The 25,691-nt window shown below is 28.8% G+C and overlaps 2 protein-coding genes across 4 annotated transcripts; both read left to right on the forward strand.

The window, feature by feature from the left end:
* Positions 1–536: 536 nt before the first annotated feature.
* On the forward strand, positions 537–4,586 carry LOC137828115 (signal peptide peptidase-like 1). Of its 2 annotated transcripts, none has more exons than XM_068634559.1 (4): positions 537–699; positions 1,206–2,131; positions 2,753–2,953; positions 4,360–4,586. In XM_068634559.1, the coding sequence occupies exons 2-4, from the start codon at positions 1,331–1,333 to the stop codon at positions 4,474–4,476; spliced, it is 1,119 nt and encodes a 372-aa protein (XP_068490660.1). In that variant the 5' UTR covers positions 537–699; positions 1,206–1,330; the 3' UTR covers positions 4,477–4,586. The 2 variants fall into 2 exon arrangements, with proteins under 2 accessions (XP_068490660.1, XP_068490661.1); XM_068634560.1 differs by having other exon boundaries at positions 660–812.
* Positions 4,587–20,073: 15,487 nt separating this feature from the next.
* Positions 20,074–24,761, forward strand: LOC137827676 (protein NLP6-like). 2 transcript variants are annotated; one of them, XM_068633922.1, is made up of 6 exons: positions 20,078–20,598; positions 21,313–21,884; positions 22,014–22,061; positions 22,169–23,108; positions 23,317–24,287; positions 24,355–24,761. In XM_068633922.1, the coding sequence occupies exons 1-6, from the start codon at positions 20,334–20,336 to the stop codon at positions 24,400–24,402; spliced, it is 2,844 nt and encodes a 947-aa protein (XP_068490023.1). In that variant the 5' UTR covers positions 20,078–20,333; the 3' UTR covers positions 24,403–24,761. The 2 variants fall into 2 exon arrangements, with proteins under 2 accessions (XP_068490022.1, XP_068490023.1); XM_068633921.1 differs by having other exon boundaries at positions 20,074–20,598; positions 23,317–24,761.
* Positions 24,762–25,691: the final 930 nt, after the last annotated feature.

Genomic DNA, 25,691 nt, shown 5'->3' on the forward strand with positions numbered 1-25,691 from the left:
GACAAAATTATAGAAATTTTAATATTTACTATTTTATTTAAAAAAAACTGAGATTTGATGAGTCGAATTACCGAGTAAATTTGTCCATAAAAAAATAAAGAAAATATATTGATAAGCATATTGATGTTTAAAATTAATCGTATTTATATTAAAATGATGAAATTTTCTAAATATTTTATCACAAAATCTATCATTATATTAAATAACTGATTATACAAATTTGAATTGTAAGAAAATTTCCATGTCTCAAAAAATGACTAGGTACTTATTTTTTTATTGTGGTTATGGTAGACAAATGAATAACAAGTATATATTGTTACATAACTTTTTACAGTTAAGTATTAAATAATCCTTTAATAATAAAACTTAATATCAAATTTATCTTTAAACATTACAGTTTAATAACAACACAATTTTATAAAAACTAATAATAAAAATTGAAATCATCATACTTTCTATATTAAACCAGATTTATTTATCAAAAACTAAATTATAATTAATTTAGTATTTGATTAGAAGAATGTCATTTATTGCGTAGAAAGATTGAGGGGAAACATGGAAAATAAGTGAAAGTAGTGGGCTAAAAATGAAAATATGGATATGTTGACACTCACATCACTTTGGTTGGGAAAAATGGGTGGTATCTTCGTTTAGCGCACAGAAAGCAAGGGGTCTCTCTCACCTCTGCAAAAGTCCAAGGTCAGTCTTTTTCCTAAACCCTAATTCCCTAATTCCCCAATTTCCTTTTCTTCCATTTTTCGTTACACACTTCGGTTCAATCTCCCCGGTGGGTTTTGATCATCGCGGATGTGGTAAATTTTTAACCCACGATTCAAAATCTTCGACTTTTCTGATGCGGGTCGGTGGTAGGCGCTTTTTGTGTGTGGTTAATAGATGTGATGGGATTATGAGAATTTTGGGTGCATTACTCAATTTAATTGCTGTGTTGAAATCAAGAAAGAAATCTATCGAACTTCGATTTGGGGTAAATAAAACGATAATGTGAACATGTTCTGATTGGTTTGTTTGCTTTAGAGGGATCGCACTACTGCTCTAGTGGGTAGACCTCAGAGAAAACCTTTTTTTGTTTTTGTGTGTAGAAATGGAAATATAGCTTCTGATTCTAAAAGTGTTTTTGTTACACATCTGTTTTTCAATGAATGAAATACTTGCATGTGCTTACAAGGTTCATTTGCTTTGTGCAGGTTGCACGGTTTTAACTGCTTAGGATTTTGTCTTCAAAATTAAAACTGTGCAACTTTGGTTGTAAAGTTACAGGTGTTGAGTTGTGTATGCATGAAAGTAGGCTTGAGATAGTTGTGCCTCTTGTATGATGGAATCCCTTTGGAAACTTTTGTATTTGCTTGAGCCTGCACCGGTCACACTTATCACTACAGCAGTGGCTGTGACATTTGGATCTGCATTTCGAGCTCTAAATTATGGCAAGGAAATGGAGCGTAATCGTGACTTATCCGAAGCATCCATTACATTGGATAGGTCACAAGCATTGATGATCCCTGTGATGAGCTCTTTTAGCTTGCTTTTGATGTTCTACTTGTTCTCATCTGTCTCGCAGCTTCTCACTGCATTCACTGCCATTGCCTCTGTTTCTTCCCTTTTCTTCTGCTTCTCTCCGTATGTTGCCTATTTAAAGACACAGTTTGGTTTAGCTGATCCATTTGTTTCACGATGTTGCTCAAAATCTTTTACACGACTCCAAGCAATACTGTTGGTGGTTTGCACTTTCACAGTTGCGTCTTGGCTTGTTTCTGGTCATTGGATACTGAATAATTTACTGGGCATATCTATATGCATTGCATTTGTGAGCCATGTGCGTCTCCCAAACATCAAGATTTGTGCAATGCTCCTTCTTTGCCTATTCGTATATGACATTTTTTGGGTTTTCTTCTCTGAAAGATTTTTTGGTGCAAATGTCATGGTATCAGTAGCAACGCAGCAAGCATCAAATCCCGTGCACACAGTTGCTAGTAGTTTAAGCCTTCCTGGGTCGCAACTAATAACTAAGAAATTAGAGTTGCCTGTAAAGATTGTTTTTCCAAGAAATTTGCTGGGCGGTGTTGTTCCTGGAGAGAATGCGACAGACTTCATGATGCTTGGTTTAGGAGACATGGTATGACATTCTTACCCTCTATCTGTTATGATATGTGAATTTGTTCGTTAGTGTTTCTAAGTTTTAGATTGCCTTTTTAATTATTTACTGTATAGGAAGTACTGTGTCGTGTTGGATTTAACGTGCAAAATATTGAAGTATGGAAAGTTTCATGTTGCTTGATTGAAATTGGTTTTGCCAATTGTAAATGCCGTGCACTTCTTTCTCTTGTTTTCTTCATGGATCATGTCTTGCTAGTTTTATGTAGGTTATGTGGATTGACATTTATTATCATTATGATTTTGAATCCTTTGCAGGGAAATTTTATGTCATATCATATGCAAGATCAATAAAAACGAGAAAAAATAAATATGGTCATTGTCTACTGTACTGTACATGTTGCTGTAACCTCCTTCCCCTGAATGAATTTACATTGGACCGAAATTTGAAAGGGTTCTTAACTTCTCATGCTGCAAGGTGGTTTGATTTCATTGAAATTTATGTTGTAGAATTGCATTGAATATGATAAGTTAAATGCTTTCTTTGTGCTCCAGTGGTCGTGTTTTATATACTATCAATTATTTGTTTTCAATATCAACGAAGGATGACAAAGTTGTTTAATTTTTGCTCATCTTTTTATAGGCTATCCCAGGAATGCTCCTGGCTTTAGTCCTCTGCTTTGATTATCGCAAGAGCAGGGACACAGTAAATCTCTTTGAGTTACATTCCTCAAAGGGGCACAAATACATATGGTATGCACTACCTGGGTATGCCATCGGTTTGGTATCTGCTTTGGCTGCTGGGGTCTTGACTCACTCACCTCAACCTGCACTTCTTTATCTGGTACTTCTGTTTTTTTTTTATTCTTGTCATAATACTGGTTTCACTGCTACCTTTCCTTTTTACATAATTTATTCCAGAACATGTGTTCTTATCATATTTTGAATATAGAAATTTCTATTCGTGTACCCATGAGCAGGGAAGACATTAAATACACCTTATTAAACACTTAAAGTTACTCAAGATTGATGGCATAGAATGACTTTAGTGTTTTTGATGTAATAAAAGCTTTTTTTCTGATAAAAAACCTTCTTGACTATTTTTATGTGCTCATGGGCACACAATTGGAAATTCCTTTATTTATTTATATATTGGGAGATTTTAGGTTGTATGACAAATAAAAGAAAGTAGTCACAGTTATTACTCATTTTAGCTTTGTTATTTCTCTATCTAGTCTATTAGTATGACATACCAACTTGAAGATATTGCCATCTTGAAATTCAAACTGAAGATGATTTTGCCAGATTTTTTTGGGATAAACTATATAGATCAAAACAGGAGATTGATCATCAATCCATTTACCCATGTTATGCAATTATTGGCCTTCTGATGGATCATAAAAGCTGACTCCTTTAATTTCCCCCTCTCTTCTGTTATCAGCATATGTAAAGTTGGTTCTATATTCCTCCTAGGTGCACTCATCAATAGAAGTTACAGTAGCCATTGTGTATAACCCTTTCTTCCCTTGTAAAAGTTGGTTCTATGTTCCTCCTAGGTGCACTTATCAATAGAAGTTAAAGTTGCCAGATTTGCGCCGGAACAGTAAGCTGAAATTGTTGAACATTTTTTTTCACAATCAAATTTTGATTTCAGTAGGGAGAGTTCTTGGATAAATATGGTATATATTAAGTTTGTACATTGAACTGTTAGTAACGTGCTATTAGTTTGTCACTTTGTCAACTGTTTTCTAGGATCTAAGTTTTAAAATGTCATAGTAACTACTTTCTATTGGACCAGTGCATAAGTTACACTGTACATCATATCATGTCTATTATTTTTCGAAGTTAATTTGCTTGGTAGAGTTTTAAACAATGCGATACCATAGTTCTTATTCTCATGATTGTTAATGGTGCTCCATTCTTTAACCCTACAAACTCATCTCTGTTGAAAATATCCTATATGAATAATATTTAAACAGGAACCTGTCTCATTTTTCATTCTTCTTTCCTGTGATCATAATATGGAATAAACATTAATATCTCTTAATAATATAGAAGGAAATCCTTGGGCTTGGATACATACCGAAAATGAAAAGTAAAGCTTAATCTGGGATGATCGTAAGCTTTTAGATATTAATGTAAATTTTACAAAAATCACGTTAACCTTGGTGCAGCTGATTTCATGTTTAGGTGATTTTATGAAATGTTTGGTTTCACTTATAACAATGATCCTTTTGTTGGTTTGTGTAGGTGCCATCTACTTTGGGACCTGTAATTGTGATATCTTGGATGAAAAGAGAACTAATGGAGCTGTGGGAAGGAAACATGCCGAATTTCAATGATAAGGATCGCGAAATAGAAGTTTAGTCTAGTAACCCGCTGGATTATAATAGCCAAACACAAAGTTGTAAATTTACTGAGAATCTTTAATCGTCAGTTCAGACTCATCAACAAAATTTATAATCTTCATCTTGCTATGTCTTGATGTTTCTATTGATACACCATACATAAATTGAGCGAAACAAGTTTATAAGAACTACTTTATGGTAAAGAAGAAAGCATAAGACTTAAAAATGTCTAGTGCTTAGGGATAATGATAATACTGAAAAATACATTCATTTTCTAATTATGCAAGTACAACACCTATGTCACAAGTGTAAGGCATTACTCTGGAAGGTCTATAAGCCACATCATGGCAATATTTGCATTATGTTTTCATGCCCATTTGTATGTGCGCCACAAACCTTAATGAAGCCAATAAAAGGTAGAAACCGTGGAACTATATCTTACTCAGAAATAGATTTACCTGGTTGGTCAATCTTCTGCAATTTTGCAATGACAAAGGTATATCTCCTGAGAAGTTATTGTTATGCAAAGATCATATAACTGCCCTGGAAGGATGAATTTTGGCTCTCATTTCTATTGATGAATTTATTGAGATAAATTGAATTTCCAACTCTTCCAGCAATTACGAAGTAGTTCTCCCGACAGAGGATTATGTGACATGTCCGAAAAACAAAGATCATTCTCTTCAACCTTTTGTATGCCATTAGGTGGCATCAAGGATTTGGATAAACATAATAAAAAACATGACAATGTCATGTGTTGAAAAAAACAAAGCAAAGCAATCATATTCGGACCCATAATTATTTTTATAGGACCCATGGATGAAAAAATTCCAACTCATAGATTTGAGAGTATTTGTATTTTTTTTTGTATAAATAATTGTGCTCTATAAGCGCCACTTTTTTATAATTAAATTAAGACATTGTGGATTGTTTTCTCTGTCCTAGCTAGAGAAGAGTGCATGCATATATTGTCAACTGATATAACTGCTGGAAATTTTTGCAACAATTTCAATTTCTTGTGACTTTTTTCCACTCACTCTCTAAAGGAGGGATATTAATTGTCTCTTCCATTTTAGGAAAGATGAGCAGTGGTCATAATCAATAAAAGAACATTCTCCTTATTTCAATCATCATGTTTATTTTACTTTCCTTTCCACTAAATATATTTTAAATTAACCATATATAAATTTATTTACTAGAGAAACGATTTATTGACAATTGGACATAATATACCCTAGTTTAAAATGAAAACACACTTTTATAAGGTCATCAATCCCTATCACATCACCAATTGTATAATAGTGTAGATTGTTAATATATTATTTTTAAGAAAATTAACCTAATGTTATATGTATCTAAAGAGTTAAATAAAATTATTAGATTAAGAATAATTTTTTTAAAGGAGAGGAAACAAAAGAGAGATTTTTCCTCCTTATTTTTTTCTTCCTTTTTATTTTCTCTACAGAATCGTATATAAGATTTTTATTTCATATGGTTCCTTATTTAATATTTTTTTAAGTCATTGAATCCCTTTTTTAGTTCGGTTTAATAATTTTGTTCCTTATCCTCTTTCAAAGAGTAACACTTTTTTTTATATTATTCTCAAAATAAGAAGATTTTTTTTTTTTTACCAAACATAACCAAATACTTGATGTGTTGAATAAAAAATTGAGTTACGAACGAGACTGTAGGAGAAATTGTACTTCTATCCCTATTGCTTTTGTCCCTTCTGCATCTCACACAGATTTTGGATGCCTCTTCTGAGGGGAAAAAACCCTATCCTATACTCGTTCTAGGGTTTATACGACCTTTTCTTAGCTTTCCACAATTATAAACATCTCAAATGTCTAACAAGTAGTTAATTCCACAAATAAAAAATATAATCCCAATTTGTATAAAAGTATTAATATGAAAGGTGGACAAGGATCGCATTGTATAAACACTTTTCACTAAACAAGTAGTATACGTAATTATAAAAAAAGTTGAACCAATTACATTGGTTTGTCATCATAGATCACCACTTGAACGAGATTAAAGTAATGTTAAGAGATTAATCATCTGATGCTAATTGAGATTAGTGAATGAATCGTATACATCTCATTCACGAATCACGATCTCGTTGCGCTGAATTTCGCATATTAATATTTGTAATGATTAAGTACCTTTCACGCCATAGTAATAAAACAAAGAAAAATCTTGATTTAGTCAACATTATAATGCCAAATAATGCAGGTCCGTTCTAGAATCTGTAGTTGGAAGCATATCCACTCTCCAACAAGATATATCCGGTGCAGGTATTATCACTCGTTTTTTCTTTATCTTAAACTAAATTTAATATTATACAAATATCACTCAAAATCATTAGATATGTACACTGTATAATTATAATTATGAATTATATAAAATTAGAATAAAGATTTATGTGCAGAAGTATGTTTCAGATTATTTGTTATAACAGAGAGATGTTTTTCATAACTGATTTACAAAAATTTGTTTCTTATTTTTATAATCATAATAACAATTTATATAATAAAGTTAGATTTTTTTAAAAACTAATGTATTTTTCTTTTTCAAAGTTGTGTTAGAACCTTATTAAAATTGTCAGAAATCTAACAAATACTTTCTGAATTTGACATTTCATAGAGATACTTGTCATAAGAGTGTCGATATTTGATACGAGTATTAGACATTGACACGCCATTTAAGAGGAGTGTATACGTCATTAATGTAATAAATCAATACAAAACATTATTATTTTTTTAAATACATTATTTCCTTTCCCACACACATCTTTGTTCGTGGTCAAAGAGTATGGAGTGAGGGTTATATACTTAATTAGTAAATATTAACAAAACATATAAATACAATCGTGGAGGGAATAGAATATGGAATAATTTCGACCCAACTCAATTCAGAATTTTTCTTCTGCCTCACTTCAGATTCCCTTTATTATTTGGCTGTTTGTGGTTTCCTATGAACTGTGTGTATTTTTTTAAACGAGGTGAATACTACTTTAGTTACACAACAATTTAGAAAGTGAGAGGAAACAAATTAAATTTAAGAAAGTAGTTTTCTTTTAAAAAAATAATATGGCAGAGAAAAGAGTAAGAAGTGCTAAATTTATATCATCCTTTTCATATAATTTCTCCAAAAATTAAGGCATGCCAACTCATGGTAACTAAATAAAAGTTTAGCATTTATTATTGAAAATCAAATAATTAGTACAAATTATACTCATGATTACATAATTTAAAGATTCTTTTATTTATTTATTTTATACAAGAAAATAATTGAATAAAAACTAATTTTAGAAAAAAAATAATTAGTTGCTATAGTGACTAAATTAAAGACCATTTTAAAAACTAAAATAATTTTTTTTTAAATTAGTATCTAATTAACTACTAAGTAGTTAGATTCTAAATTTGATAGCAAAAATCTGCTAACTAATTAGACTCCAATTTAAAAATTATTTAACAATAATAGAAACTAATTTAGAAATTAAAATTTTCTAATTTAGTCAATCTAGTAATTAATTATTTTTTATCTTTAAAATTAGTTTTTATTTAATGATTTTTTTTAGTGTTTATATATATATATATATATATATATATATTATCTACTAACTATTGTAAATGAAGGAAGTTGCTTGGAACTTTCTTAAACCTTTTAAAGTGGAAACTTATGTCATGTTTGCATTTTTCCATAAAAATAAACAAGAGTGCAATATAACCAACCAAGTGTTTAAAATTAAAACAACATAAAGTGACATGCATACAAATACTTCATTTACGTTCTAATAAAATTACATCCCCTAAACCACCTACCTTCCCCACTTTAAACATTGATCACACTGATATTTTATTTTTATTTCATTCCACTAATATATCATAAAATATCTAATTTTTTTTGGTATTATAAAATATCATTTTTTTTTAAATAGACTTCAATAATAACTCAATCTTACAAATTTAATTAAAAGGTGAGATTTGTAATAACTTATATACTATCAATTTTTTTTCTATTTAATATGAGATCTTCTATGCACCCCTTTCGTCAAAACCTTCTAAATTTGTATGTAACTATATATTCATGGGTGGTCGAATAATTACTCTAACATCATTTTAAAAAGTGAACTTTTAAATCTAATTCAACCTCAATGAACTCATAAGATAAGATTTGTACTCACGTATAAAATGTTTTTATCAAGAATTCCAACAAAATTAATTAAATAATATATTTTTAACTTTTTCCCATTATTTATAGTAGAACTATAAAATCAAATTAAAATATATAAATAAATATAAATCTTATCTTAAAACTATTTTTTAAGATAATTAGATAATAGAAGACATTCTTCAGTAAATTAATGAATTAATGTAAATACTGCTGAGAATTAAGAAATTATGCATGTCTTCTTTATGTGATGCTACGTCATTCTTAAAATTAAGTTTTTGTGGTTTAATATGTATGTATTGAAGCTCCTAATGTCACGTTTTGTTTTGACTTCATTCATGACTCTTTTTGTAGTTTCTCTACCTACCACTACTTTCTTTCCAAGCTTTTCCTATAGTGTGTGCTTATATCACTATTTGTTTCTTTCACATTTCTCATTACACTAGTATAAAACATTTTTTTATTTATGTAAAAGTTATTGAATAAATAATTCTTTATCTAAATGCATAAACATATTTCAATTTAGTCTCTCTAGTGTATAAACATGTGACAATTTGTTTTATGTTAACTTTTGCATAACTATTTTGTTTCTTAATGTTCAGGAATCAATTTCATATTTAGTGAAAAGTAATTTGATATTAAGTTGTAAAATTTAAATGTCGACTTGTCATTAAGCTAAATAATAGGATATAATCATTGTTCTACATTTTACACATTTTCAAACTAAAAGAAAATTTTATTTTTCATTTTTTATTAACTAAATTATGACTTTTGTATTTAGAGACCAGCATAATAATTTACCTGGTTTTATTTTTATATTTTATTTTATTTTATTAAAATTAAAGCGTATTAGAATAATTGGTGTGGTGTGTTCTATTGGTTTGTGATGTTTATTGATTTATTTATTTATCCTTTGATGCCATTGCTCACTACTTAAGTGGGATCCATCGTGCATTCTATAAGAAATAATAAATATTTTTCGAATCTATGATCTTCATTCTAAGTTTGCTTTAATAAAGATGAAAATCTAATTAGAATAATCATGAAACGTGTAAAAGCAGAGTTGGCCGGTGGAAAAATGAGAATGACTTAGTTTTTCTAAGTGTTGCTTTTATAATCAATTACTCAATGCTATATAATATGATATTTCTTAAAATTTATCTATAATGTCACACTTTGTTTTATGGTATATAGTTAAAGTAAAGTATAAATTTTACTTTTGGTAAAATTTAAATTTAAATATCTCTTACAATGATATTTAAATACAAAAGGTTGTATGTAATAAAATTGTTTACTTTTTATAAGAATGCTTGTGAGAAGTGACTATGTGACCAACCAGCTTGCATCTATCCCTATCCACGGGAGAACTATTATGTTGCTTCACAAAGTTTATCTTTATTTGTTTTTTCTTTTTTTTTTCTCCCTCTCAAATTTCAGAGAAATGAAATAATTTTTTTCTTTTTTTAATTTATTTTTTAGTTTGTGTAAAAAAAAAAGTTGTGATATTTTAAATTTTTTGTATAATTAATAAATGAAATATGTTTTATTAACACTATGCCACTAACACATACTTGACACCGCTTATGTGACATTAATTGACACCGCTTGCGTGACATTAATTTACGCCGCGTGATATTTGGTGAGGATGTGACACTGACTCTATATTATAATATATGACTCGTAGCACACGCAACCTCTGCCGCTAACACAGACTTGATACCGCTTGCGTGACATTAATTGACACCGCTTGCGTGACATTAATTGACGCTGCAAACGTGATATTTGGTGAGGATGTGACATTGGCTCTATATTATAATATATGACCCATAACACACGCAAAACTGGTTACCCATGTGTCTGTAAGTGATTACTTATGTGACAAACGCAAAATTGGTTACTCATGTGTGTAACTGGTTACTTATATGACGTTTATGGTCATTCACTCTTCAAGAAAAAAAAAATTCAATTGTTTTTTAATAAGAACCATATATTACATTGGTTAGATTGCTTAACCGGTGTAATAACCCTACTAGAACTGGTTACCCAGCCACAGGTTCCTCCACATATATTGACACACGCAAAACTGGTTACCCATGTGTCTGTAAGTGGTTACTTATGTGATGTTTATGGCCACTCACTCTTCATGAAAAAAAAAATCAATTTTTTTAATAAGAACCATATATTACATTGGTTAGATGACTTAACCGGTGTAATAACCATACTAGAACTGGTTACTCAGCCACAAGTTCCTCCACATATACTAGCACACGCAAAACTGATTACCCGTGTGTCAGTAAGTAGTTACTTATGTGACGCACGCAAAACTGGTTACTCGTGTGTCTGTAAGTGGTTACTTATGTGATTTTTATGATCCACCCACTCTTTATGAAAAAAAATCAATTTTTTTTAATATAGGTTATATATTACACCGGTTAGATGGCTTAACCAGGGTAATATGAGTCATTCTGAGTAAAACAAAAATATTACACTGGTTGTTACTAAGAACCGATGTAATATATTCTTTTTTACCCTATTTTGAAGCTCGTGTTGCTCATTCGCGTGCAATCTCACTTTGTCACGTCATTGCAGCGTTTGCAACATCAAATGTGTGTTATTGTCAAAATATCAGTACTCTTAATAAATTTCAAAAAATTTACAGAAATTATAAATTTTTTGTATTGTGTCGAATGTCACGACAGATCTAATTCTGGTAATAATCAAGAGACTCTTCGATGCTGATAAAAAAGAAGAAGAGAGAGACTCTTCGATCTTTCGATACATGCTGAGAATGTTTTTGTCATCACAGTCTAGGGTTTAGGGTTCAGATTATCAACATTACAACGCATCCACTAATCTGACAGCAAACAGAGCACAACAACGTAATTAACAAAACAAACCACGTTAGACATCTCAAACCATGATTAGAGGGTAATTGGATCACTTTGGACCCTGCTTAACCTTTCATACAACTAAAAGTCCAAGATTTTCCCTATAAATAATCAATTGTCATATGATAAACAATACAAATATTTTGACATAAAATTAACACATTTACTTAGACTCAAACTAACTTTAACTTCGAAAAATAATTTCACCCACCAAAATCGAAAAGAACCATAAATTTTATGAGAAAAAAAAATGAAACGAAGACTTGAAACTCTAACTCCCATTTATAAAGTGTTTGTATGACAAAACTTATGTAAAACCCTAAACTCTAATTATTGTTTTTCTTTCATTTTCAAAATATTTTGATTTTAATAATAACAAAACAATCTATTTGAAGTTAATGACTTGTTTTTCTTAAAAAAAAACTACTTTTAGATTTTTTTGAGCTTATTAACGTTTAACCGTCTTATATTTTTTTAATAATAAAATGTAGTGTGCCATGTTTATATGTACGAAACCGTATCATATTTTTTAATAATTCAAACTTTGTAATTATTATTCTGGTTTAATTATTTTTGCAATAATTATAGTTTATATTTAAATTATTCTATTGTGATGCCCAAGTATATCCTTGTGTAGACAGCAGGGCAGGATGGGGACATTAATTTTACAATAATCTCCCTTCAATAATTCATTCTGCTTCCAATTTTAAATCTAAATTTTAGTTCACATATTTTTCACCCTTTACTTACTATTTATATTATAAATTCTAAAAATGTTTAATCAATATATTCTTTATCTTTTATTTTTATCATATCATATTATTTTATTTTTTAAAGTATTAATATATCAAATTAAGAATAAAAAATACTGTAAATACTTATGTAATTTCGTAAACTCCCATTATAATTAGTGTAATTTACTCTGATATTTTCGCAGCAGCACATACAATGATTTTTTGTTTTATTTCATTACTTGTGTAATTTTTGTAAAAGAGTGTCACTGACGCACTCTAATACATTATTTCTAACACGTTTTTTTATCGAGTAAATATTATAATTATAGATAAAATTTATTGAATAAAAAATAGAATCACGCAATTTTATAATTCTTAACGAATATCAATAGTAATAAAAATATGTTTAAAACATACTAAAGAAGATATTAGCCTTTTTTTTATATGACACAATAAGATTTGCACACTTTCAACACGTGCAAGTCAACTGTATAAAATATTGAGTATCTGGGAAAAAAATTAAGTAGAATTCTTCGAGGATATTTTTTAGAAAACAATAATCTAAGAATCTGAAATATATAAATAAATATTTATAACTATAAAATCTAAATTAAAACCTTATCATATGACTTAATAATAAAAATCTTAATCGACCTACAAAAATTTCGCAAATTGCTTCAATATATTTGTGTAAACTACTCAGACTTGAATAAAATAAATAAATTAAAAGTTTCTTATCGTGATTGATTGATTTCATTTTTTTATACTTTGTTCATATTATTAACAATTATAGTTTTGTGAATAAAAAAGTGGCTTGCTGACGTGTGAATTCTATTTTGACTATACTTTTGTATTGCAACAAATTTTTATGCAACTAGGTTAAATGGATTCCCTTAATTATTATATTAATGTGAGAGAGATCAACCAATATTGATGACTAAATTTTAAAGAAAAACAGATAATAAAGGATATTTAGAGTAAAAATGAACTTACTCTGTTTAAAAATCTAATCGGGTAGAAATGTTCCTTAACTCTTCAACTACAGCGTGGTATAGATGAAGTTTGGGAGAGAAAAATAAGAGAGAGGGAAATAAAAGAATAGAGAGAGAAAGAAGAAAAATCAAAGAAAAAGGTTACCGTGGGAAGAATGTTTTTGTTGGTTTTGAAAAAAAAAAGACAAGCTGTTACACAAAATAAAATGATTTTATTTATAAATTTATACATAAACTAATTTGTAATTTTTTTTTCTTATAATATATTAATTCTTTTATATTTTATCTTATATTTTTCTTAATTCTTAAAAACACTAATTTTTATATTTTTCATTTCTGTATGTGAGTAGAAAACAAAATATGTGGATTCAATAAAAATAAAAAAACATCTTTATTATATAGAACAAGAATTTGTTTTCCTGCTCATCTCCATGTAATAATTTCTCATTCTAAATTTCCCCTTCATATGATTGGACCCATAATTTATGATTAAATTTAATTAATAAGTTATTTGTGGGGTGCTGAATTACTTAACCTAAATGTCCATATCGCTAATGAGTGGTTGATCCATTAATTAAAAAGGAATTTATATTGAATGATATTCAGATATTCAATTATATTTCTCAATCATCTCTTTCTTTTCATTATTTCTTTCTTTTTTTCTTGATTTTGTCTTGAGTACGTAATACAAGTCAAATAATGATTTATCGTTCTGTGGCAACTCGCAAGCAAACATTATCCATCACCAAACACAAATTAATGTTTTATTGGATTCCTTGAATGAATCAGTTGCACATTGACCTTACATATTATACTGTTTATTATTATTTACTTGGTCTCTGTTTTGTGGATTAGTAAATTAGAAAAATGATTCTGCAGCTACAAGTGGGAAATTTACAATGATTTTTCTTTGGTATCTGTGTGTGAGTGTCCATGTGAGAAAGGGTTCACTAGTAAATGCACTGATCAGAGAACGCACAAGAGATTAAGCACCACAATTATTGTTGCTAAAGTTAATTAATTAAGACCTATCACAGCCCACTTTAACTTGAACACATTTAAAAATTTAATAAAGTCAATATTGAAACTAATGAGATGGTATAATGTATTGTTAATTATTAAGATGATGAGATTTCATAGCATATCATAATGTATAGATGTACTGTAGAATACTCGGGTACTTAAAACTATCTGATATCTTTGCATTTTGATAAATTACAGACAACCTCAAACAATATACAAGATTAACAACATTAATAACAAATATTTTATAATAAAAACTGTCAAATTATGATTAAAAGAAAATTGAGCTTCATTTGAGATTTAATCATTCATACAGTTAAAATGACCAATATAACTATTATAACTAAGAAAACACCCTATTAAAAAGTAATGTAATCCTAATCTTTAACAAACATCATTTTCTAGAATTGAAAACTGATTTCACATCGAAATATAATCATAGACATCTATTGAAAATCTCAAAACTGAGAAGTTGAGAATTCAAAGACCGAAAATCAAGAAATCGAAGATAAAATATTGACACATATAAAAAAATTTGATTTTGTAAAAAAAATATATATACTATCTTTTAAATATACAAGGTATGAACAAAATAATACAAGATTTTAAAAAGGGTAATATCTGAAATGTTTAGATGAATTCTAATAATATTATTTTTATGAATTTGAGATAAGAATATCGATATTTTCGATAAAAATAAAAATAAAAGTTGAAAAATCAACACTTCTACTTTTAATGAACACGATACCGATAAATGTTTTCTTTTGTATAATTTTAAAAATAATAATAAATAAATATTTTCAATATATAAATGACTGCAATTATATATATAAATACATAATTTTATTATAAAAAATAATTTATATAGTGAATAATTGAAATTATATCATTTTTAATTATGACAGTTTTATCAATTAAACTAAAAAAATCAATAAGTAAAGATAAAAAAATATAATGCCCTACCAGCCAGAGATAAATGTTTGTCTAGTTATAAAAGACAGAGTGTGAAGTATATTTTAAAATATAAAGTTAACTAATAAACCAAACCACCTTAAAATAAGATAATGGTTAATTAATAAGGGAAGTGGAGTTGATAAATCTGACATCACCTTCTGCACTTCACTTCTCATTACTCATTCATGTCACTCTTCCATTACAAACCCTAATTAATTTCTCAGGAATCATGATCTCTTATTTAGTGACTCTAATAGGTATTTGGTGCAATATGCAGTGTTATTTAAAAATTAAAAACAGTGTTGGTTCTTTTTATAATATATAATTCTTAATATCACATGCACATTAAACATTTTTAGATTAAAGTATGTTAAACTAAAACCACAGAAATATTATATTGACAAAAAAAAAGCATTACTGGTAATGCTATTATTAAGAAATTAAATTAAAATCAACTTATTATTATCAACTAAATTCATTATTTTCTTTAATTATAATAAATACAACTGTTGAATCTTATAAATTTACTATTAATGTCATTAGTTAATTAGAATTTATTTAAATGCACCTTTGAGATAATTTCGTAAAAAATATAGATATTATGTAATAATTTATTATTAGATAATACTAAGGCATGTATAAGCATGTTTTGACCCAACTTAAATATATTGCTGAGATTGAATTATGTAGAAATTTTTTAACTCATTTAATTAGAATTATATTAGTTTGGGATTTTTAAATCCAAATAATCTTATTTGTAAAACGTAACTTTCATTTAAAGATAAATTTTAAATTTTAAATGAATAAATAATATAGATTATATAAATAGAGTATAATTTTTTGTTTATTTATAATTTCCTTTTTGTAAAATTTATTTTCTTAACTTTTTTTATAAGTTTAAAGAATAGATAAGACTTTAAACACTAATCCAAGATGTTGTGATTGGTTTTATTTTCTTTTGGACAATATTTGTGAGAGATGTTGTTGATATATGATTTCTAACCTCTCATAATTTATAATGCAATATTTTTTAAATACAATATATTAAGTTATATTATTTTTTTAATTATTTAAATATTTTTTATTTTCTTAAAATAATATAAGACCTGTTACTAAAAAAATTAAATAAAATAATAATATTAATTAATTAATTAAAAATTAAAAAAACACCTTAATGAAGAGATAAAAAAAATTGTCTTATATGTATCCTTATTATCAATACTTTAAATAAATGAAAAAGAAAACTTGATCAATTAATTATATATATATATATATATATATATAAAATTTGGTGTGTGTGAAAAGGATAATGGAATTTTAACAAAAAATAAATTAAAGAAAAGGAAAAGATATATATTTTTATTTATTTATAGTTATATTATTTAATTATTTTAGTTATATATTTTTTTAATTTATCCTGTTGTATCCTACTCATATTTATTTATTTATATTTATATTATTTAATTGATCAACATTTACACATTAATTCATTTGTTGATTTATATATATTATTTAATCTATACATATTCACACATTTCATATTTTTAATTAATTTATATATATGTTATTTAATATACATTTACAGTCACACATTTATTTTTTTATTAATTTATATTTATATTTATATTATTTATTTTATTTTAATTCTTAAAATTATATATACTTATTAAAATATGTTTAACTTCATCTTAATTATTTCATTATTTTATAATTATATATTCTTAGTAGATTGTCATAATCTTATTTGTTTTATTTAATTATTATCATTATGTGGTGGGATATTTTAAACTCATTATTTTATTATTTTATATGTTACTTAACTAATTTAATTTAATATTTTTTAATTTAATTGAAGATTTGATGAGATATTCACGTATATACTTACATACAGACACACATATGCACACGCACATTGATACACATATATACACATAAATTATCATAAACACACATACACACAACACCTCCACACACACAATTTAATACCTTATGATTATTCTAATATAATATGATTATGTGCACTTATAAGCATATTCCAATATACTTTGATTCTTAATTCAATTCTATTTTGAGATGTGATTATTTTTTACTAAATATTGACAAAAATAAGATAAGAGATAATACAATTTACAATTTTTACATTATATTTTATGTTTTTATTGTTAATGTGTATTTGGTTATTATTAAAAGAGAAATAAAGAGTTTTATTTATCTATAATCCATTCGATCATACATATTTATTAATGGATTAATATAAACGATAGGAGAAAAAAAAAGTAACCACTATTTATCATTCTAACATAATTAAGACTTTCTTTTTAAAAACAAATGTTGAAGTTGGCAAACCCATTCATTTGGTTATTGAAAAAATTATTGTGATGATAGCAAATAAACTGTAGAAATGGTTTGAAAAAATTCACGCTTCTATAGTTGATGCTTTTGTTTTTATATATAAAAGAGGCAAAATATGAAAGTTAGAACAAATATAGTGAAAATTATATAGATAACACATTTACAATTTTTTTATAAAAGTCTTCATTAAAAGAAAATAAAAAGATATGTAAATATCTGAAGTAATTTTATAGTGACTAGTGGGAAATAAACGAATTTTATTATGATTTACAAAATAATATAAAATGATCTCATCTTCAATAATATTTATACATTTAAATCTCTAAAACTAAATTTCCAATTATAATATCATTAAATATTTATTTATTAATAATCTTATTACTCTTTCAATTTTTCATTCTATCATATGTATTTGCTATATTGAAAAAAAGAACAATGAATATTAAAATTAATAAATAGGTACATTGGTTAAGTAACCTAAAATAATTAAATAATATAAATTTGAAACATCCAACTAATTAACGATAATTAATAAATAAATAAATAAAATAAGATTATGGACATCATATAACTATAAAATAACCAATTAAATAAATAAAGTGAGGTTAGAGATACTTTAATAAGTAAATGTAATTTTTTTTCTTCTAAAAATAACATAAAAAAACTGATTAATAAGAGATAAATGCATAATTAAAGATAATTAAATGATATAAAAAACTAATATATAACTAAAATTAATATAAATAAATAAATAAATAAATTGAATCGGACTGTAACTGAAAATCAATAATATAAATATAAATACGTAAAGATAATCAACGTGTAATTGAAAATATATAAATCAAATAATATAAATATATAAATAAAGAGAAACAGAAAATAAATTAAATAATACAAATAAAAATAAATAAATAAAATTCATTATATTATTGAGATAAATGAAATAATATAAATATAATTAAATAAAAAATAAGACTAGAAACATTTCACTGAACAATCATAATTATAAACTAAATAAAATAATAAATAATAAATGCCTCTTTCTCCTAATTATTATAATTGATATATATATATATATATATATATATATTTTCATTTAGTTTAAAGTGTTGATAATGATGAAATAAGAGATTTTTGTAAATCTCTTCCTTATCTGTTATTCTAAGAGATAAGGTCACTTTATCAGCTTTTTTTCTAATTAATTATTTTTCTTTTTTAGTAATAGGTTTTATATTAATTTAAGAAAATAGTTACATATTTAAATAATTCAAAAAATAATATAATTTTAATATATTATATTTAAAAATATTATATTATAATTTTTAAAATATTACAATATTTTGAAGTAATTTTCTTCAAACTCTGATAGACTTCTTCTTCAAACTGTTAGAATTCTGTAAATGTAAAATGGAGAATTTTACTAATAAAGTGCGCCCACATATAGGTACATATATAACTTTTAACCAGTACATTATTCAATAAAACCACATTAAAAAAAGTTTAATATTTTTTATCATATAACTATTGTTTGTATCTATATTTTAAATATTATTTTCAGTTTTTTAATACTTTAGAAATATTACAAATATTTTATAAATAGGTTATAAGTTTTTTAATTAAAAAAATAAACTAATACTAGTTCAATTAAATTTAATTGGTTTTGGCTGTAAAGTACAACAAGTTTAATCGATTTCAAAGTCCTACAGACTTATATATAATAGTTTATTAGTCAAACCATCACTCTCTAAACAACAAAATGAAAGCATCCTCTCCAATTTGTGGATAAAATGGAGGGAAAATAGTATTGTTTTTTTTATTAATATTAATCTGTGTTGAAAGAATTGCAACCACTATTGGCATAGGACCAGATATGAACATGGTAGCAAGAAAAATTGTAGGTTTCAATAGGGCAGATTTTAAGAAGTATCACTAAAAGCTCACCACCCATCTTCTGATTGAGAAAGAAAATACAATCTCTTTCATGACACAAACAAACAAGTATCAATGCTGTTATCACCACACAATACACTGCTCAATTTGTTTTCAATATCTTTCTTACCAATCGTAGACAAGTTTTCTTTTGCTTTCAATTCCTATAAATATGATAAAATTTTATTGCATCCTTCTATTTCATACCATGTGGTACTTCATCCATCTTAATTTATTTGATATTTTGAAAAAAAAATCTTCACATGAATTTTTTTATTATATTCCCAATCATTTATTGTGGAAAAAAATCATTACAAAATCTAATTAAGAATATAAAAGAAAATGAATGTACTGAATTTTTCATAATAACTTTTATAAAATTAAAAATAGAAATTATATTTTTAACTCTCATGTCAAAACCTTAAATACAAAACAAGATGGGATAGAAAGAGCAGTTAATAAGTTTCCAACAGTGAAAGTTATAGTTCAAGAACTACATCATTATTTTTTGTGTATCAGAGCTTTGAAAATCTTGCAAATGAATAAAAAGAGAAAAGACAGGGACAGGTGCAAGTGACCTTCTTTTGGTAGTTGGTGCCACAACAAGAATTTTTTTCTCCTCTTAATTTCATTTTATTGAATTATTAATTGACACTTTGTCGCAACTTGCAAGTGGAAGGGAGTTGTAAAATTTTTCACATGGAATCACAAACTCTATGCATTCTCCTGAAGCTTACCCATCATCATCATCATCTATTCTAGGCTGTCCATAAACTTCTCTTCACAAAGTTCCATTCTTTACCGCAAACTCTTTAGCACTCTGAGAAGAAAATGTCAGAATCTGAGGAAGAAAATACAGACTATGTTACAAGGTCAAAGCCTGCAGAGGAAGCTGGCTGCACCATGGACTTCGATCTGGACTTAGAAACTTCATGGCCTTTGGATCACATGGCCTTTGTCTCCAATCCCATGTCACCTTTTCTGTTCTCCTCCTCCACCTCTGACCAGCCTTACTCTCCTCTGTGGGCTTTCTCTGATGGAGAAGACCTCAAGCTTCCAGCTTCTGCCTTCTCTGATTGCCACAAGATCTTCCCTTGTATGGTTTCAGATTGCTTTTCTCTGGACTTCAGTTTTGGAATTTGCTTCCTTCTTTTGGACCTACTGATACCCTTTGGAATGTAACTTATATAGATGCAGCTGAATTTGGTTTTATTGATTTACAAATGTAATATGGGATGGAATTAGTTTCTGTAATGTATGTTATTTTGCTGTTAAGAGTTTCCCTTTGCCCATTTTTAGCTTGAAGTTTATGTGAATTGGAAAAAAGAATACATTTTCTTTTTAGTAGCCAATTACTGTGGTTGAAGCCCTTTTTGATTGCGTAGGAACTTGGTTATTAGGCACAGGTAATATATGGATGGAATTTATGGGATTGGATTGAAGTTGATTTTTTTTTATGTACCTATTCTAAACGCAACAGTTGAAATTTCATGGTTCGACATGGTTGTACTCCTTTGAGTTTAGTTTGTTCAAGCAAGCTAATGTTTGCAGGCTGGAGTTTTGTCTGTAACATGCTTCCTTTGGATTTTACCTTTGCCCCTGTAGGCTACATTTTTTTATACGATTCTTGGAGTATTTCTAAGGTTTGGAGGTTTTAGATATAGTGTGATGTTGAGCTCAAAGGTGTTATTAGTACCACCATAAGTGTTTTCATAGTCTATTACTCCTCCTGTGTCCTTTGATGCTAAGCATGTATTTTCTTGTTTCTTCAGGGATCTGCATTTATTCTAACTGAAGCAACTGTTTTCAGGTGATTCAAATTCAATAGCTGAAAAGCCAGAGGAGAATGATGACAACAAGAAGCCTTTGCCACCACTTGCGCCTATGCCACCAGTGGAAAATGTGGGTGGATATTGTGTAATCAAGGAAAGGATGACACAAGCGCTTCGATACTTCAAAGAGTTGACTGAATTGAATGTTTTGGCTCAAGTTTGGGCACCTGTGAGGAATGGTAATCGGTATGTGCTTACAACTTCAGGTCAACCATTTGTTCTTGATCCACATAGTAATGGACTCCATCAGTATCGAACGGTCTCTCTGATGTACATGTTTGATGTGGACGGGGAGAATGATGGAAGTTTGGGACTCCCTGGTCGGGTTTTTCAGCAGAAGTTACCAGAATGGACTCCCAATGTTCTGTATTATTCTAGTAAAGAATATCCACGCCGAGATCATGCTCAACATTACAATGTTCGTGGATCTTTGGCTTTGCCCGTGTTTGAGCCTGCATTGCAGTCATGTGTTGGTGTGCTGGAGTTGATAATGACTTCACAGAAGATTAACTATGCTCCCGAGGTTGATAAAATCTGCAAAGCCCTTGAGGTTGGGTTTCTTCTAACTTGGCTAATTATGCCCATGTTTTCTGGTTTGCTCATGTTTCACAAATATCATGTGATGATTACATAACAAGTGTAATAACCATGGAATTATCTGCCTTCTGTTTCCTTGCAGACAGTAAATTTGAGGAGTTCGGAAATTTTGGACCATCCATACACTCAGGTGATTTAACCATCATTCATGATGAATCCCCATCTATTATATAGCTGTTGTTCTTTATCTTAACCCTTTATTCCCACAGATATAACTTGGCAATGCTTTTAAACCAGATATGTAATGAAGGCCGTCAGAATGCTTTATCAGAGATCTTGGAGATATTGACAGTGGTGTGTGAAACTCATAATTTACCTCTGGCCCAAACATGGATTCCCTGTAAGCATCGGATTGTCTTGGCCCAAGGTGGTGGTGTGAAGAAAAGTTGTTCAAGTTTTGATGGTAGCTGCATGGGGAAAGTTTGCATGTCTACAACTGACATAGCATTCTATATTATAGATGCTCATTTATGGGGTTTCCGTGAGGCCTGTCTTGAGCATCACTTGCAACAAAGTCAAGGGGTTGCTGGGAGAGCTTTTTTGTCCCAGAGCATGTGCTTCTGTTCAAACATTACTCAATTCTGCAAAACTGATTACCCCTTAGTTCATTATGCTCTCATGTTTGGATTAACAAGCTGTTTTGCAATATGTTTACGAAGCTCTCATACAGGAACTGATGATTATGTATTAGAGTTTTTTCTGCCTCCTAGGGTCACAGACTTTCATGAACAAAAGGCTTTGTTGGCGTCCATATTGGCAACAATGAAACAGCATTTCCAGAGTCTTAAGGTTGCTTCTGGTGTTGAACTTGAGGATGGTTCAATTGAAATTATTGAAGCAACAATTGAAAGAATTCACACGAGGCATGAATCCATTCCAATTGCCCCATCTTTTAGATCACCACCTAGACCTGATACTTCACCAAATATGGAGGAGGAAGTTCCACGTGATCCATCAGAACAACAACACATATTGATGTACTGTAATGGTACCAATCATGGAGCGAATCTCAGAGATAAAGCAGGTGGAAATATTGATCATATGACTACTTTAGAGACTAAAAACTCAAAGAAACCCTTAGAGAGGAAACGTGGAAAAACTGAGAAATCAATCAGTCTTGAAGTCTTGCAACGATACTTTGCTGGGAGTCTAAAAGATGCTGCAAAGAGCCTTGGTGGTATGTTCACACCCTGAAATATATTGATAAGCAAACTTTTTGTTTGTTATCTTCATGAATATACATCTAGCAGGAACCATACATTTATCTAAGAATAATATTTATATTTGTCTCTAAAAACAAATTTTTGCTGTACTACCATGAATTTTATCTCTATGAACCTGCTGGTATCTGGAAATTTTAATTATCAAAGAATGTCTCTGTACAGTTTGCCCTACCACTATGAAGCGCATCTGTAGGCAGCATGGGATATCACGTTGGCCATCTCGAAAGATCAACAAGGTTAACCGTTCCCTGTCCAAGCTCAAGCGTGTTATTGAATCTGTTCAGGGTGCTGAAGGAGCATTTGGTTTGAATTCTCTCAGCACAAGTCCACTTCCCATTGCTGTTGGGTCGCTTCCAGAACCCTCTACTCCAAACAAGTTCAGCCAGCAAGTCTCAATGGGGATTAGACCATCAGAGCCTCAGATGAAAGTGAATGAATTGAATGCCTCCAAAGAATTAGAAACAAACAGACAAGCAGGAATGGAGGATCAATTGATAGGAGGAAGGATAAGAAATTTTGAGAGAGTTAGTAATGATAAAGGAGGTTCTACTCAAGAGGTTGGGAGAGAACCGAAAAGGACTAGAACTGGTAGTGGCTCAAGTGAGGATAGCACAAATCCTACTTCTCACAGTTCGTGGCATGACAGTCCCCCAAATGAAAGTTCACCTGTAAAAGATATATTCATTACTTCCAACCATGATCAATGTGCTGTCCTAAGGAGATCATCACCAGGGTCAACACTGCAGCCAGCCACTGATACACCAAACCACCCTACTTCTTACCCTATGCCTGAATTTGTGTCTGCAGAACTTCAAGAGCCATTTGGGGGGATGCTACTAGAGGATGCTGGTAGTTCTAAAGACTTAAGAAATTTGTGTCCTTCAGTAGCTGAGGCCATTTTGGAGGATCTGGTTCCTGAAGCTTGTGGGACTAATCCTCCAGCCTTGGATTTGTCTCCCAAGCAAAGCATGGGTACTCCTAATAAAGTAGTGACACCTTTTGCAGCTACAAAAGAAATGAAGACTGTGACTATCAAGGCAACATACAGGGAAGATATCATAAGATTCCGGGTCTCATTGGCATGTGGCATTGTGGAACTTAAAGAAGAAGTTGCCAAAAGATTGAAACTAGAGGTGGGTACATTTGATATCAAGTACCTTGATGATGATCATGAATGGGTTTTGATAGCCTGTGATGCAGACCTGCAGGAGTGCATGGATGTCTCAAGATCATCAGGAAGCAACATAATCAGGGTTTTGGTGCATGACATAACGTCCAATCTTGGAAGCTCATGTGAGAGCTCGGGGGAGTGAGAAAGGGTGTGTATATAATTATGTAGGCTCTTTGTGGTGCTTAGGATAACAGGGAAACAGAATAGTTTTTTATTATGATCTTCACACAAATTGTAAGAAATTTCAGATCAGATAAAAGGAGTTCAATCTTTGGTGTTACTAAAAAAGTAAGTTACTGATTTCATCATGAGGAAAAACGAGGATTTTTGTGTGATGCATATGTGGTCAGCATTTGAATAAAATCATGCTGGCATTCAAATTTATGATTGTTGGGTTTATATATTGGATGAAGAGAAATCTATTTTTGTTGCAAAAGCTTGTGATTGCCTGATTGAGTGCCCCACCCAACGTGCTTTCAGTGAAGCCATGGTTTGGCTGAATGGCTAAATAACACTAAGCAATTGCATTTTGGTGATGTCTCGTTTTATCTTAAGACGAAATTAAGTTCTGTAAATTGTATCCACACTAATAAAATCATATTTTATTGTAAAAGACAACAATCATCCATGCTTCCTTATCTCCAATGAACAGAAGTAGAGGGACCAGTTCCTATGCTTCACATCTTTTTCTTTTCGTTGTTTTCTTCTTGTCTTGTCAGAGCCTAAACTCCTCATAACATATGTTTGTATAATTGCTGATTGTGAAAAGATTTTACTTGATTAAACTTTAAATATAAGTCAATCTTACAAATGTATTCAGATTTTCAACATCTATCACATACTTAATACTTAATTTTGGAAGAAAATACTAATAGAGATACTTAATACTTAATTTTGGAAGGAAATCCTAATAAAGATTACAAATGAATAACCAGTTAAGTTAAAATATATAATTAAGGTGATAAAAATATTTCAAATTAAATATAATTAGAGTTTTTAATACATTATTTAGTTAAGTGATATATCTATATTTAATATAAATAAAATGATTATGTACGTAAGTTATTTTAACAATGCCTTGGCACGAAAATCTTAGCACATCAGAATCACCTCAATCTCATTTGATGTTAGTTTTAAACTTATAAGAATAAAAAATAAAACAGTAATATTTTTTTTTTACATTACATAAATTTTAATATATTATTAGTAAAAAAATAGGCATTTAATAAATTTTTAGTTGAACTATTAAACTATTTTATAGACTAAATTTTATAATATTATAATATAATGTACTAGAAATTTATTTTTTATTTAATAAAAAAATACACTGACTCATTTCTACCGAATTTTCTTTACAAATCTACAT

The sequence above is a fragment of the Phaseolus vulgaris genome, chromosome 7 (assembly GCF_000499845.2).
Source record: "Phaseolus vulgaris cultivar G19833 chromosome 7, P. vulgaris v2.0, whole genome shotgun sequence".
NCBI lineage: Eukaryota > Viridiplantae > Streptophyta > Magnoliopsida > Fabales > Fabaceae > Phaseolus > Phaseolus vulgaris.

Coding starts and splice junctions, on each gene's coding strand:
- LOC137828115 (XM_068634559.1), top strand. CDS start 1,331: ATGATGGAATCCCTTTGGAAACTTTTGTATTTGCTTGAGCCTGCACCG. Junction 2,132..2,752: donor TGCTTGGTTTAGGAGACATG/GTATGACATTCT, acceptor ATCTTTTTATAG/GCTATCCCAGGAATGCTCCT. Junction 2,954..4,359: donor AACCTGCACTTCTTTATCTG/GTACTTCTGTTT, acceptor TGGTTTGTGTAG/GTGCCATCTACTTTGGGACC.
- LOC137827676 (XM_068633921.1), top strand. CDS start 20,334: ATGTCAGAATCTGAGGAAGAAAATACAGACTATGTTACAAGGTCAAAG. Junction 20,599..21,312: donor TTGCCACAAGATCTTCCCTT/GTATGGTTTCAG, acceptor AACTGTTTTCAG/GTGATTCAAATTCAATAGCT. Junction 21,885..22,013: donor AAATCTGCAAAGCCCTTGAG/GTTGGGTTTCTT, acceptor GTTTCCTTGCAG/ACAGTAAATTTGAGGAGTTC.